This window comes from Anopheles moucheti, unplaced genomic scaffold (genome assembly GCF_943734755.1).
Source record: "Anopheles moucheti unplaced genomic scaffold, idAnoMoucSN_F20_07 scaffold_24_ctg1, whole genome shotgun sequence".
In the NCBI taxonomy this organism is placed as follows: Eukaryota; Metazoa; Arthropoda; class Insecta; order Diptera; family Culicidae; genus Anopheles; species Anopheles moucheti.
This window is the reverse complement of record NW_026453616.1, coordinates 789,808-805,946: the sequence shown is the minus strand read 5'-3', so window position 1 is coordinate 805,946 and position 16,139 is coordinate 789,808. Positions and strand designations below refer to the sequence as shown.

Sequence of the window (16,139 nt, the reverse complement as noted above, 5' to 3'; positions counted from 1 at the left end):
CACAGCGAACTCCTCCTCTGACCAACTGGGTGGGGCATAACAGCAACAGAATGTAATGTCGTCGATGACGACTGCCACCAAACCCTTGTGCTATTTTATTATTACTCGCTGGACAGGATAGCTACCTGTTGTTATTATAGCGGCAGATTGATCCGTACAATATGTAATGTTATTGTTATGCGAGTTGCCTCTCGCCGGATCTGCCACTAGCACCACATCAATCAGTTCTTCGGCCGCCGTTTGCCACATTAGGTGGAACGAGGCCACACAATGATTTTGGTTGTGTTGAAGAACTCTAACCATTACGCTTTCGGAAGATTACATGGCGCTTTGGGCACGCGGCACTAGCCGTAGTGTGCTTGGACGCTATGCTTGCCGTACAGTCCAAACAGGCCATCGGATTGGAGCAATCACTCCGCTTGTGGCCCTCCTGACCGCAGTTCATACAAAGCTTACTGCGGCCCTCCTTGGTGCAGGCATAGCTCAGATGCCCCGTGCACCAACACTTAAAGCATCGTGCCGAACGTCGTGCTGGACGAATGTGTCAGATGCTCCATCCCACCTTTAGTTTCCAGTTTTGAAAAGCGTTTCCGCTTCCAAGACACCCAGTTTGATCGAAGCCGTTTGGGTGCCAGCTTCCCGCCCCTTTGCCGAGTCAGAGTGATTTCTCATCAACGGAGATCTTTGTCTGCTCCTTCAGAGCTTCGACTATCTCCTCTACTGTCGCGATCTCATCCAAATCGCGTAGCTCCACCATCTTAGTGGGAGCTAGAGGCCGAATGGTGGCCTTGTCCTTAAGCGCCTCTGCTAGAGCAGGCGCTACTGAGTGGGCGGATTCACCCCGTTTCAACTCGATCAGCATTTGACCGTTTTGGGCGCGGCGGATCTTCGCCACTTGCTGCTCAACTTCCTTGAGGCCATCGTTAGTGCGGAATCCTTTTAGGATATCCGCGTAGGAACCGGCCTCCTCAGAGGCTACCAAGATCGCTTCTGGTCGGCTTCTTGACTTACGCTTGGCCTTTTTGGCCTTCGGAGGTGGAGCTGGCTTTGGCTTCTCCAGAGCCTTCCGCGGCTTAACCGCATCCACCTTTGATTTTGCCTGTGCGGCAGGTTTTGCACGACTTTGACTCCCTCTCTTAGGGGTTGGCGCGCCCGAGCCTTTAGAGGGCTTGGGTACACGCCCTTTTTTCGTCTGTACGACGAAGCCCTCATCGAGGGGCACCTGTTTTGGTGCACCCTTGTTGGTGTCAGATGCCTGCACCATCTCGCTCCCCCCAGAGTTTGCCACCTCTACTTGCGCGTGTTGCGCTTGTTTCTCCCATAGGAGATCCTCTAGCAGCGCAAGGACTTTTCGAAGTAGCTTTGGCTTTGCCTCCACTACCTTCTCGTCCTTACCTGCTCCCTCCACCAAGGTCCGGAACTTTCCAAGAACAGCCGAAGGGCTTTTCTTTTTGGGTTCCTTGGCCTTGCGACCCAGACCCATGCTGGCTTTCGTTAAAGCCAGCACTTGCTGGATCAAGAGCGACTTAGAAACCTCATCGTCGCTCTCCACCTCGCTTTCGTCTCGAATTGTAATATTAAGAAGCTTATCCATTCGATATTGGCCCCAACTCCAGTCCGCTATCTCCGTCCACTAACTGTAGTCCCTACACACGATCCCGGGGTTGCCTTTGCATGCAGTGAGATCCCGCGAGGGTTGAGATGTAGCCCTCATGAGGCTACATCTCAGTGCCAGATCAGGATAAAGCAGGGCCTTGGCTCACCTGCACCTAAGTGGTCGGGTGGCTAATCCGACCGCAGACATCGAGCGCTACTGGAGATTTGCCAGGTTTTAGCGGGGCGGCGACGGACTCACCATTAATCCTGCCGCCGCTTCAAGGAAGTTTAACCCTCCCTTACTAAGGGGCAGGGCTGGATCATCCGCCAGCTCCCAAACAATCTTACCTACGAGTATAAATCCCCCAGGAGAAATAACTCGGAGAATCGAAAAATCCTAAGTCCCAATCAGGATTTAGGAATACTTTTTCAATAACGAATCATCATCACCCTCGGGTCTTCCTGGCTCTCATTTAACCGCTAACCGTTCAAACCGCTCCACTTGGTATGCAAACTGGCCCGACGGTCCAGCTACACTCCACCCAGGGCCACGAGGAGGCGGGAGTCGGATTTTCCCGGGCATCTCGGCTTGATTGTATGATACCTTGTTGTTGTTTTTTTATTATTCAATAATTCACATGACAGATATACGGCCGTTCTAACAATAATAAAAATAATAATAATAATAATTCACGTGTAGCTTAACATTTCATAACTTAGATTGATGCTGGTATTTTTTTTAAACCTTAATACAATATAGAATTATAATGTAACATCATCATCATTATCAACACCGCTAGTACACAACTAGACTTTATAAACTGCAATGGAATAAACACTACAGGTTGGCAGCACGGCTGCGTTGAGAGGTCAACGCATAAAGTGAAGCGAACCGGTCTCTTTGTGCCTAACCTTTGTCGTGTACACATGTGCGTACTTTATTTCTACATAATTATTATTGTTTTTTTTCAAATTTTGTTTTATTTATTTTTTTCCCAATTCAGTTACAAAATTTAGTTCCGCGAGATACAGCACTCTAGCTTTACAACGACTATTTCTACTTCATTATTTGTACCTTCAGGTCATTTCGCTACATAATTATAGTTTAAACTAGTTAGCTCGGTGGCATTTAGCATAATATTTTGATGTTAATTGAATGAGGATTACACCGTTGCAAAAAGTATTTTTTTATATTAGTTTTATATTAGTGCAGTATTTTTTTTTACCCTGGTAAATCTGTTAAAAAGAACAGGGGACAAAACGCTTCCCTGGGGTAAACCGGCGTGGGGGATGAAAGGGTCAGATGTGGATAATTTCAAGTGGACTTTGCAACTACGATTTGTTAGGAAGGAATGAATCAGTAGTATATCTTTCGGACGGAAGTTGAAGCTAATGAGTTTAAATATTAAGCCACGGTGCCAGACAGTGTCGAAGGTTTTCTCCAATCAAGCAAAACTAAGCCGGTAGACCTTTTTACTACGTTACTACGATACTACGCTCTATGTGAATGTAGTTTGACAATCTATTACGTTGGTCGGTGGTTGAGATACATTGTCGGAAGTTAAATTGAAATGAAGGGATAACTTCATGACGCAGAAGATGTTTAGATATTTGCTTTTCTAGTAATTTTTCAAATATTTTTCCTAGGCAACTAAACAAGCTTATTGACCTATAATTAGCTGCATTTTGTGGGTCTTTGTTTTGTTTAGCGATCGGAATTATTTTGGCTTGCTTCCAGGCTGTTGGAAAATAGTTTAGTTTCTAGCAAAAGTTGAAAATGAATGTTAGGTATATAATGGCCTTATTAGAGAGGTGTTTAAGTAAACGATTATTTACATTATCAATTCCAGTGGATTTTTTAATCTTTAGTTTGGATAATATGGATTCAATTTGTTTTGGTTTTGTGAAAATAGGTGATTCGTGCCTTGCTTGTGTCTTGTGATACTTTAGGAAGTAGTCGACTGTTTGATTAACATAGCTCTCCAGATTGCTGATATTCGAGATAGTTATTTTGTTAGACTTTTCAAAGCTTTCTTTTAGTGCCTCACATTTATCTTTGTCTGTAAGTAATGGATTGTTGTTTAGTGATATTGGAGGACTAATAGAGCCATTAGGCTTCATTATTTTTATAAACTTCCATATTCTTTTGTTACCGTGATCGTGGTTCATTTTTTCTAGGTTCCTTGACCAGGCTTCATTTCTAATCTTTTTTATTTCGTTTTTAATTTCATTTGCTATTCTAATGTATGCGCTTTTCAAGAGAGTATTCTTTCTATCTCTCTGCCATTGCCTACGGATTACATTCCTGTACTTGATTTTAGAGAGAGTAGAAGGAGGAAGGATGATTTTGTAACCATCTGGTACAGTGAACGGGACAGAATCATTATGCGCGCCGTTGATTATTTCGGAGAAATGTTCTACCATAATATCGATTTGGGCTACATCGTTTATGTTTTTCAAGTTGAGGTTTGCTATATTGATTTTGTTGTCAATAAGATTTTTAAAATGAGACCAGTTTGCTCTGGAATAATTAGCGATAGCATGTTTGGAACGTTTGAAGGTTTTGTGTTGGAAATGTCCAGGCACATCGGGAGATGATACGAGTCAAAATTTGTAATTGTTTTTAGTGAGGATATGACGTGTAGGTTGTTTGAAAGAACTAGATCAAGAGTAGAAGGCGAGCGTTTTGAGTCGCTTGGGTAAAAAGTATGTGAGTCCGGATGAAATATCGAAAATTGTCCTCTTTGAACCGTGTCAAAGAGAGTTTTTCCCGTCCGGTTGGATCTCGCGCAGTTCCATAATTGGTGGCGAGAGTTAAAGTCTCCGCAAATGATAAAACTATACCGAATATTGCTAAGAGCCATAATATCTTGCTTGAAACTGATACAATCCGTGTTTGAAGCAGGGTGGTAGATTCATATGATGTTAAAGGTACCGATTGATGTTATTATGGAGATTCCTATGGCTTCTACTATTTTCATTTTTGGTAATGGGATTACTTTATGGAATAATTCTTTAGATATAGCTATCGCTACACCACCTTTGATTCCATTCGATCTATCTAGCCTGTGTATAGAAAAGTCTGAATGCGAAAAACGAATTTGTGGCTTAAGGAAAGTTTCACAGATCCCTGCTACTTTAATATTTTCTGCTATGAGATAACTGAAAAATTCCATTTGTTTTGTGGTGATGCCGTTAGCATTCCAATATAATATTTTTAAATTATCCGTGACGAGCATTTTGGAAACAGTATTTTGCTGTGATCTGAACGATCACGGAAATGAGATCTTTTTTAGACTTACATTTAGATAAGTGGTTAAACACATCTTCAACGATCTCTCCGATTTCGTTGATGTCGTTATCGCTCTTTTCGCATTGGTGTGAGCGAAGCTGTTTTGCGAAGTTCATCGTGATTGGAGCAAATGTGTGAATGCGTGTGTGACCTACTGTTGGTAACGCTGGGAAGCTGTCGGGAGCCATCTGGAACTTTGGTGTTGTGGAGATCTTTCTCTTCGGAGAAGTGATCGTAGCGCGAACGGGGCAGCCTCGATAGTTGGCGGTGTGTCGATCTCCGCAGTTCGCACAGCGTAGCTTTGCTTGTATAATTTTTCCTTCTGGGTCTGTGGTGCTCTTGCTTATGGGGCACATGCTGGACTGGTGTGCGTCTGCACATTTGACACATACAGGGGTACGGAAACAGTTTGCTTCTTCGTGTTGGTAATTTTTGCCGAATTTTGGGTCCGAACTTGTGTGTGTAATATTCAAACTGTACTCGATGATGGTTCAAACTGTACAACGTTCTTCAACGGCCGTTCTAACGAAAAAAAAAAATTGTTTTTTTCGCCGAGGATGGATTGACTTTGCATTCAGCTAGCGCTGCAATAACTTCTTCTATTGGCATGTCGGTTAAGCCAAAAAGCACAACTTTGGTAGAGCGCTATTCAGGCAGTTAATGCGTGGAGAAATTTGTTTTTGTGTTCTTAAGTGCATTTACCACTGCCTTAAAATCTTCAGTCTCTTGTACCATGATAACGATGTCTTTTGTCGATGTGTTAGTGGAGTACCGTACGACACCGACAGATACGATTTTTTTGCGAACCTCACCAAGGGTTGAATTTAAAGGTAGGGGGAAGAGTGACAAATATGTCTGATAACTGTCAGTGAAAATAAAGTCACTCTGGGTCTAGACGTTGACTGGACAACACGTGTTTCCTTCCGCGGATTACAACAGTTATATTCTGCAGGTGAGTGTCACGTTCACGGCTCACCTAATTCTTCTCTTTTTTGTTGGTGTGAACCTTCACTTACTGCTTCCTTGTTATGCTTGATTTCAAGTAGAGGTAGGCCCCGATGGCTGGGCACCTGGCGGGGCCGGAATTTGACGGTCCTTACGGGGCCCTTCGATACTTTGTTAAAATGGCCGTGTCGTCTGCTACACTTATCCTGCACGACCAGGCAGTTGAACGCGAGAATATGAAGAAAACTATCAAGCCCCTGGTAGTAAAACAAAAAAACCAACCGGAGATATCGAAACAGTACGTGCATATTCCGCATGAAACATTGCGCGGTGGTAGTAATGTTAAGCGTGATGGTCTCATGCAGGAGGTAATTGTGGAATCCGAGGCAGGTAGCAGCAGCAAGCAACGTAGGCAGGGGTGATTAGAAGGAGATTTTGTTCCAGATCAAATGTGTGCCAGGTCAAATATGTATCTTCCGGGGTGTCGGGCTGAAAGAATGAAACATCTTCCGTAGGGGACCTGCGTTGATGTGCTGTATTGGGGCTGGCTTCTGACCATATGGGATTATCCAAAATTGATTTTCTGTCCAGTCAACATCTAGATACAGAATGACTTTATTTTCACTGACATCTGTCAGACATATCTGACAATATGACAATGGCTAACGATTAGACCCCGCATCATATCGCCATACGCCCTCACTTCTTCCAAGCGCTTAGAAAAGTAATTAATGCGCCATATGAAGCGTCCGCTTTGGCTGGCCAGACCCACTAGATAGTAGGCCTCTTTAGGGTGCGATTTAATATCTGGCTGGTAGATTGGATACCTCACCAAAACCTGCCGAGGTTGCAAGCGCCCCTGTCGAATTGGTGTGTAGTAAAGTTTGAAAGAACGCACTGTTTGACGGTCGAACGACGAAAGAGGAAGCGCTTCGGTTTTTTAAATTACTCATAACTTACGAATTAACGAACACTATGAAAACTTAACTAAACGAAACTTATCGAGGCTTAGTGCGTGTCTACACTACACGCCCTTCCTTAACAGAAAAAAACATAACTGATCGAGGCTTAGTGCGTGTCTACAGTACACCCCCATTCTTTACAAAAAAAAAAAAAATACCATACAGGCTACTTAAAAACTATTCAAGAAGAAAGGAGAACTATTCGAAAAACATTCTAACCCTATTCTTATGTACTATTTCGTTTTTTCTTCCTACATTTATTATCACGTTTTCATTACAATCTTTTACTATTTCGTAAGGTCCTGTATATTTATTATCCATTTTTCCTGCTTCGTTCCTTAACAAGATCTTATCCCCTATTTCAAAAGCTTTTGTTTTCGTGTTTGTATAATAAATTCTCTTGTTAATTAGTTTTTTTTATCAGTTAATCTATCTTTAACAATATTATGACCTACTCTTAATGTAGCTTAAATAAATTCTGTATAATTATTCATATCGTGAGATATGCGCTCGTTTGATTCGTTCATTAAATTCAATGGTACATTAGGATGTCGCCCGTATAACAGAAAAAATGGAATAAAATCGGTAGATATATGCACCGTATTATTAAACGCTAATTCATAAAACCTAATCCAGTGTCTCCAAGCTAATGGATTTTTGTTGCAATGAATTCTTTAAAAAACTCCTAACATTTTATGTGAATTTTATAATGATCCTATAGATTGATGATGATGCCCGGGAAATCCAAATCTCGCCTGCTCGTGGCCCCGAGTGGAATGTAGCTGCACCGTCGCCAGTTTGCATACCAAGTAGAGCGGTGGAACAGGGAATTTTGAATGCCAAAGTTCAACGAACTGCCTGAACTGAACTAAATCCCGGGCCAAAGGGTCGGAATGGCATCGAACTAGCTCCTACGTCCCAGCAGCCTAAGCGCACCCCGAAGGCCCGGTCAGAAGCGATTCTGATCAATGCGGGCTCGGAGGGGCAGACGTACGCCGATATTCTGAAAGGGCTCCGTAGTGCGGAGTCTCTGAAAGATTTCGGTAAAAACGTCAAGCGCATCCGGCGGACGCTAAAGAGTGCGCTGATAATCGAGTTGGCTCCTGGCCGCAAGGCCAGCGAGCATATCGGCTTGATGGGCGAGTCCCTTGGCACGATGAGGTATCAACGCCCGAAGAGGTCAGTGAGTCCTTTAAGGAGCAGTTTGCGCTCGCAATCTGCCCTTCCACCATTAAGGTGAGAAAGGGATTCTCTGCGGGTACGCAAAACGCTCGTTTTTGTGTCCCGCTTTCCTCGGCCGCACCCTTGGTGAATTCCGGCAAGATCCGCGTTGGTTGGACCGTCAACCAACTACAAATGGTGGAGGCTACTTCGTCGTGTTTCCGGTGCTTACGCGTCGGTCACGTGGCGAAGTACTGCACAGGTCCCGATCGGAGCAACTGCGGCAGCGAAGGGCACAAACGTAGTGCGTGCCCTAATCCGGCGAAGTGTTTGGACTATAAAGGTCCAAATGCGTCACGACATGCGACCGGGTCACATCTGTGTCCCAACAGGCGTGTGAAGACCGCTCGTGGGATCTTTAATGCTTAAGGTTCTGCAGTTAAATCAGAACCATTGTGCCATGGCAAGGCAATTGCTATGGCAGCTGTCTGCAGAGCAACAGTCTGATGTTGTACTTGTATCTGATCCATACCACGGACCTTCCGGGAATGGTGGCTACTTGTACAGCGATGACAAGACCGTAGCCATAGTACCGACTGGTCGGTTTCTTTTCCAGCAGGTACTTTCCACGAACATTCGTGGATTCGTGGCTGTGGTCATTAACGCCCCCATTATGGACTCCTTCGGAAGTTATCTCGACCTTCTGTTCGTCACTATCTCAAATAGAAGTAAAGTCATCATTGGGAGCGACTTGGGGGGGGGTAGTAACATGAGCAAACGGGGTGAGGATCAACTCCTTACAGCGTTCGCTGGGCTCAATTTAACGCCTCAGAACGTCGGTAACGTGTTTACCTTCGTTCGTCCAGGAAAGGGTTCCATAGTTGACGTTACGTTTCGAAATCCGAATCTGGTCCAAGACTCGGCCTGGGCCGTGTTGAAAGACTTCACTTACAGCGACCATCGGGCGATTAAGTTCACAGTTGGTCGTACACCCGGAACCGCCAGCAGTACTCCAACGGCTGGTCCGCGAAGATGGTTGGCGGCCAACTGCGACAAATCGGTTTTCCTGGAAGCTCTTAGGTTCGATGCAGATCGGACCGAGATAACTAACGCGGAAACTCTCACGCAGGTTCTCACTTTCGCATGCGATGCTACCATGCCACGGCCGAAAAGGGAGGCGGGACGACGTCACCAATCGTTTTGGTGGACGGCCGAGATCGCTAATCCAGAAGCCTGGGAAACCCCCAGACGATCCGAGTTCGCAGCGACCCATCTGTTTGATCGAAGGCCCCGCCAAGGGCCTTGAGAGAGTCGTCCTCGACGATCTCAACGATCATATTGAACGCTCTAAAGCACTATCCGATCGACAATACGGTTTCCGAACCGGCAGATCCACAGTAGATGCTATGCAAGATGTGGTGGAGATTGTATCTCCTGTTCGACGAAGGAACCGCAGTAATCGTCGGTTTTGTGCAATGGTCACGCTTGATGTCAGAAATGCCTTCAACAACGCAATCTGGGTGGCCATCGCCAAATCGCTACAGAGAGCCTAGGTTCCCAAGTACCTGTATAACATTATTGGCGACTATTTCCGTAACCGTGTGTTAACTGCAGACGGTCCAGTTGAATGGAAGGTGACCGCAGGCTTTCGCAAGGCTCGGGCCAACATTGTGGAACCTTATGTACGACAGCGTGCTGTCGTTACGACTGCCCACTGGATGTTCACTGGTAGGTTTTGCAGACGATATCGTACTGATGGCCGAGGGGAATACCATCACGGAAGTTGAGGAATCAGTAATGGAGTCGATTTCGGCTATTGAACTCTGGATGCATAGTGTCAAGTTGGAGTTAGCCATGCACAAGACCGAATACATAGTGGTCAGTTCCCATCAAAAAGAACAGCGATCCAGTATCACTGTCGGCAATCAGGTTATACACTCCCGGCGGACTTTAAAATACTTGTGCGTCAGCTTCGATGATCGTCTTGAGTACACCCACCACATACATTATGTGGTAGAGAAGGCCACCAGGGTTATGACCGCGCTCATGCGCATGATGCCGAACAGGGCTGGGCCGCGGTGCAGCAGACGACGCGTAGTGGCAGCAGTAGTGCCCTCTATAGTTCGCTACGGAGCCCCGGTGTGGGTCTCCGCCCTACGTTTTGAATGTCGGAAGCAGTGGCTAAGACGCCTGCATAGAGCTGTGGTGCACTGAGTGATACGCGCGTTTCGTACAACCTCTCACGACGCAGCGTGTGTGGTATCAGGGATGATGCCGTTGCACATACTCGTCGATGAAAAGGCGCGAGTATTCCTGAAAAGGAAAGAACACCCTGAGCTCATCAGCACTGCGCGAGCAGTCGAGCGAGAGGTTTCGATCCGGGCATGGCAACAGGAATGGAATACTTCGCAGCACGGAGCGTGGACTCGGAGACTTATCCCGGACATTGGTTTTTGGCTACGGAGGACGCACGGTGAAACCGACTTCTTCCTGACCCAATTCCTGACTGGGCATGGGTTTTTCAATGAGTCGCGTTGAGAGTCCGGAGCATCTACTTTTTGAATGTACACAGTTTACTGATGTGGCGACGACGACGGCAGTAATGTCGGAATCCATTCCCGGTCTGAAGTCGTTCGCTATACGGAGAGCCCTTGGGTTTGCCGTACAGTGTTATATCGTCGTGCCGGTTTGCAGTACCTGTGCCACCTCAGACAAATGCAACTGAAACCCTGTGGGCGAACCGTCGTTGCGGGTGAGTTGGACATACTTCATTAATCGGCAACTAGCCTTAAGCCAGCGGCCGATTAAAGTTGCTATGGACGTGATCATCTCTTACGCCTGACATCTAACCAATGTTCATCGCGGGAGACTTGGAAGCATAATGTGGATAAGTGTACGCAGAAGGCCTATTGCTGACGTAAATGTCCTTACGGGCAATCCGGCATAGGTTCTGAGGCTTGAGGAGTTCTTAGTCTGTAGGCGCTCCGGCGAATCGTGCAGTTCCCTGACTGTGGTGGTTCGTGTCTTAACAGGCTTCCTTGGTCGGATGTGGGTTCTCTATGAAGATTCTCTCCTCTGACAATCCAAAAGAAAAGAAAGAGATTGATGATGATATGCCGTAGAGTTTAATTTTTGAATTTGCTTTTGTTGCGGTTTCCGTTTTCTTGTTTTTATTCGATGTTGCTGTTATGAATTTTGTGAAATCACACTGAGTGGTCGACATGTACTCACATTCTTCCTAATTAACCAGCGATCCAACTTAATCCAGATATAGTTTCTGCATTGGCTTTGGGGCGATTTCTGTTATTTTCATGGGTATTTTGGGGTTATTGTGTTCTTTAAAATGTTGACAATGTGGGCAAGATTTTATCAGTTGTTTAACATCTTGGTCTATTCCTTACCATGTATATTTTTGTTTCATTTTACGTAGCGTTTTTTTCGATTCCCTCATGTCCAGCTGTTGGCAGTATGTGATGGTCATTCATTTTTAACTTCTTTTTTTCTTCCAAATCCTTTTCATCTATTATCTTCACATCCTTGTTTATTTGAAATATTCTAGGTAACCCATTCATGTTTAAAATTCGCATTTTACTTATCAAATTTTTTTCTATCAAATACTTTTTTCGTTTTCATTCGGAATAAGACATTTTTTTAAATAATTCTCATGTTACTTTACCTTCGTCATAACTCCTCGTAAGTAAGTTATGCTCGTAATTAGTGTTGAGCGGATCGGATCGTATTCTGGGATTGGATCCTTCATTGGATCAATCCGGTTTCGATCCTAAATCCAGGATCCTCTGGATTGGAATCCCAAACAATCCTTTTCGATCCGGATCTGTTATGACGGAAAACCGGGATCGAAATCCAAAACAAGAGTCCGGATTCGGATCCTTCAGGATCAGGATTCGTCAATACGAGAATCCGGGATCGAAATCCAAAACAAAAGTCCAGATCCCGGATCCGGATCTGTCATGGTTGGAATCTGGGATAGTGGTAAGGATTGTTTTCGGATGCGGATATTTTGTGATTTATTGCTTTTTATTAGTAGCACGTACAACGCCGTGTCAATCTCATGCAAGACGATTTTCATAAACAACAAATGCGGGTGATTTGAAGTTGAAAATGTTATGGTTTATATGAAGTTTGAAGGCAGAAGATATTAATAACTTAATTATTATATTTTTTTGTTATTCATTAGAGCACTGTTTGAATTTGTATCATAATACAAAAATAGACTTGAAAAGGGTTTCACAAAAACAAACATAATTTGATTCATGTTGTTTTCCTTCACTAAAACCACAGTTAAAAAAATAAAATAATATTATACTTAAGTGTTAGAAAACCACTGGTTTGCTAACGAAAATGAAGAGAACAAGACTTTTTTGCCGAACACGTTTCTATCGTGTGTGCCAAAAACTTGGTCTTTATTCCTTTCTGGTCGTATGAAAAAGAGGTCGCAGGCGCATCCTGCGACCGGTTTTATCCTTTTTTCCTTCTTCCTCCTCTAAGTCGCTTTTCACTTTTCCCAAGCTCTCTAGCGCTCTGACAGGTCGTTAGGAACACTACAACAGTGGGTGAAAAGTTCCCAACATCAAGCATTGCTAACCGTTATGTATTATTTTTATTTAAGTTAAACAAAATAAAAGAACGAACAACTGTGTATAACAACGTTTTTTGTGATATTTATTACACGCGTTTTAAAAAAACACGAACCATAATGACAGCATTAAGAATCTTATCATAACTCGACCGCATCCGGATCTACCGGATATGGTTCATATAAGGTCCATATCAACCTTTTTTTATGTTGCCGAACGGTAAATGAAATTATGAACGTATCATTCCATACAAAGGCATGCCGCAGATGCCGAGGCGGCAATGCTATGATCAATCCCCAAGAAACAAATGCCATAACTAGATAGAAATAGAACTAGATTAGTAATACAAAAATACCATAAAAATATGGAAATTTACAATTTTATATATACATACATGAATTGTACGTATATAAATATATACATATAAGTAGTGGTAAAGAGGCTTTGGCGATATTCAAGTTACATGTTACCGCATTGAAAAAAGGATCAAACAGTAAAGCTCAAAGTGTTTACAGTGAACGTTTCCCACATGTAATTTCCTAGCTATTGCTTCCTTCGTGTCTGGTTCAAATCTGACTTCTCGACTAGCTCGCTCTCCTTTTAAATACTTTTTTGGTACCGCGTACCTCCGAAGTCGACTTCCAGAGAGTGCTCCAGCCAGTTTCTTAGAATGGCGCTTTTGTTCTCAATGAGTCGCAAGTATTCAATAGAAAATTTAACGGCAAGGGATTATATTATTGGGGTGTACGAACCGAAAAAAATCATATCATGTTTGAAAAATAATAAAAGCGGTTGAATCTGTTGAACTTTATATATAAACCAAACTTTCAACTGTGAGGAAGACGTTGCGCATTGTTGAACATAGTGAATCCATGTGACTGTGAGGTGATCCTGCGACAAAAACGTTACGCACTGTTGAACATCCGTGAACATTGATGCATCCGTTTGACTGTGAGGTGATCCTGTTTTATATAATTTTGAGGATTCTAGTGAAGTTCAATTATTTTTTCGTTGAAAGGTATGTACTTTTTTTTGTTTCGTTATGTAGCTCCTTAGCCTCCGTAGTCATCCCAATTTGCGAAGTTTACTTGCACTTATTATGTTTGCGTTTTGGGTTCACCTTTTTTATTTAATTTTGATTTTTGACTTCGTACAAATGCGCGTTACAAATACGTAATAAAACAAATGCGTAAATGCGCATAATGCGATTCCGATTGACTAACTGATTTGCGACTGCGATTTGAGGACTCAAAAAAATTAGTTGATAACTTGATTGACGGTCTAGATGAAAGGTTTCGAGTCACTAGCAATAATGACGTAATAAGAGAAGTTATGCTACTAAATCCAAGAATAAAAAATATTCCTTTCAAAAATGATGAAACTGTATATAGAAGGTTAAAAGATGCAACAATTTCCAAAATAACTCGTCTTTATGCTCAAGGTACTGAATTCACTTCCAGAGAAACAGAAACAAGTGTTCCTATGAAAAATTCCATATTTTCAGAATTTATTGCTGAAGTGAATCAGTCAAGAGAGAGACAAAATCCTAGGGCAGCAGCAATAACTGAATACGATTTATATATAAAAGCAGCTATATTACCATTTGAAGGAAATCCCTTAGATTGGTGAAGGCAGGAGCACCAGCGTTATCCAAAACTTTATAAAATAGCTCTTAAGCATCTAACTGTGCAAACTTCATCTGTTCCATGTGAACGCATTTTCTCAAAGGCAGGGCAAATTTACACGGACAGAAGAAATAGGCTGCTCTCCAAAAAATTGAATGAAATATTATTTCTAAAGCATAATTTAAGCGAGGAAAATATAAAAAATAATTGGATAATTTTTATTATTAGGATTTTTATAGCTTTAGTTTGTATTTTGTAAAATTAATGCATTTGGTTTTAAACATGTTAATAAAAAAACATCACACAATGTATTTGGTGGTCTTGATTTCTTGGTGGGTGTGATTCAGCTAGGATGTAATATTGGTTGGGTTTAAAATTCATAAATAAATAGTATAATATATTATTATTTACTAAGAAAACTCGAGTAATTATTTTATGAGAAAACTGATGTTTAAGAAAACTAAAACGTACAATTTTAGATGTCCATTCCTATATAAAATTGTGATATGCTGATAATATTCTGATGCTGATAAATGATTATGAATGTTAAATAACCCTGAAATCGATACACTATTCATAAAATAATGCATTAAAAAAATATTTTTTTTAATTACGAATAAAAACAAATAAATTCAATTACCTTTGCCTATTTTACATAAACTCAACTGTCAACCCACTTTTTAAATTAAGGAAAAAAAAATGTCGTATTAGCATGCCCACGATGCATTTTCTTTGTTTACACAGCGAAAAGTTTTTTTGTGGTCATAAAAAAATCTAGTAGGATTCGGATCGGAGTCGGAGGATCGATTCCAAGGCGGATCCGGATCGATCGGATCGAATCCCACATGGAAGCGATTTTTCCCATCACTACTCGTAATAACAGGAAAAATATATTTTTTTATTTGAAATGACTAATTCTTTCGCACCAGGGTCAATTTTAAGTTCAAAATAGACTCTACGTGTGCTGAGATGGCCAGTATTCATTTTGTTTTTCTTTGTATCCTCTTGATAGGATTGGGCCTTAGCTTTCGATCGTATTACCACTTGAAAAATGTTGTTCTTTAAAGTTTTTAGCCCATCGCTAGTGAGACTGGATAGAGCATCAGCAATTAAGTTATCTTTGCCTTTTTTGTACGTAATTGTGAAATTGTATTCCTCTAGAGCTAATCGAAACTTTATTAGTCGACTTGGTGGGCCAGTCATAGAAAAAAGGAATACTAACGGTCTATGATCTGTGTATAGATTGAATGGTTTGCCGTATAGATATGGACGAAAATGTTTTGTTGCCCCGAAAATAGACAACAGTTCTTTATTAATCGTCCCATAGTTCTGCTCGGCTTTATTTAATGCACGACTGGAATATGCAATTGGTCTTCCATTTTGTTGTTTAAGACTGCACCAATAGCGTAACCCGACGCATCTGTATGTAACGTAAACTTGTTTTCGAATGGGAATTTTTCAATCGATGGTTGAGCTTTAGTATTCGATATAAAAACTTGAGGAATAATTTCATCATTCCAAACAACGCATGTTATAACTTCAGAAGTATAATGTATTGATGTATGTAATAATTTCTGTTCTAGGCGGTATGTTGATTGTTTTATAACAATTTGGTATGTTTTGAACAATCAATGGCTCACTTTAAAAGTCTAATTTTGCTCCAAACTCTTTCAAAAAAATCATTCCAATCAATCCAAACGCGTTGGAAGGTAAACTGTCCAACACGTGAAATCGAAAAGGAAATTGAAAAGATTTATGATAAATGCTAGTGTCGACAAATCCTCTTGTTTTGGTGAAACCACTTATGCCTCATACAGATAGTTGAAGGCTAGTTCGAGATGGGGAGGAACAATTTTCGAGCTTAATATGCAACATGATGCTCCACTGTCTATTACTAACTTTATGGGACAGCTGAATAAAAAGAAATCTGCTTGTGTATTACTGTTTAAACTGCAACTAA

The 16,139-nt window shown here is 42.1% G+C and overlaps 1 protein-coding gene across 1 annotated transcript; it reads right to left on the bottom strand.

The window, feature by feature from the left end:
- Positions 1–655: 655 nt before the first annotated feature.
- Positions 656–1,483, bottom strand: LOC128309202 (histone H1.3-like). The gene has a single exon (XM_053045584.1). It carries the CDS (start codon positions 1,481–1,483, stop codon positions 656–658), a length of 828 nt encoding a protein of 275 aa, XP_052901544.1.
- Positions 1,484–16,139: the final 14,656 nt, after the last annotated feature.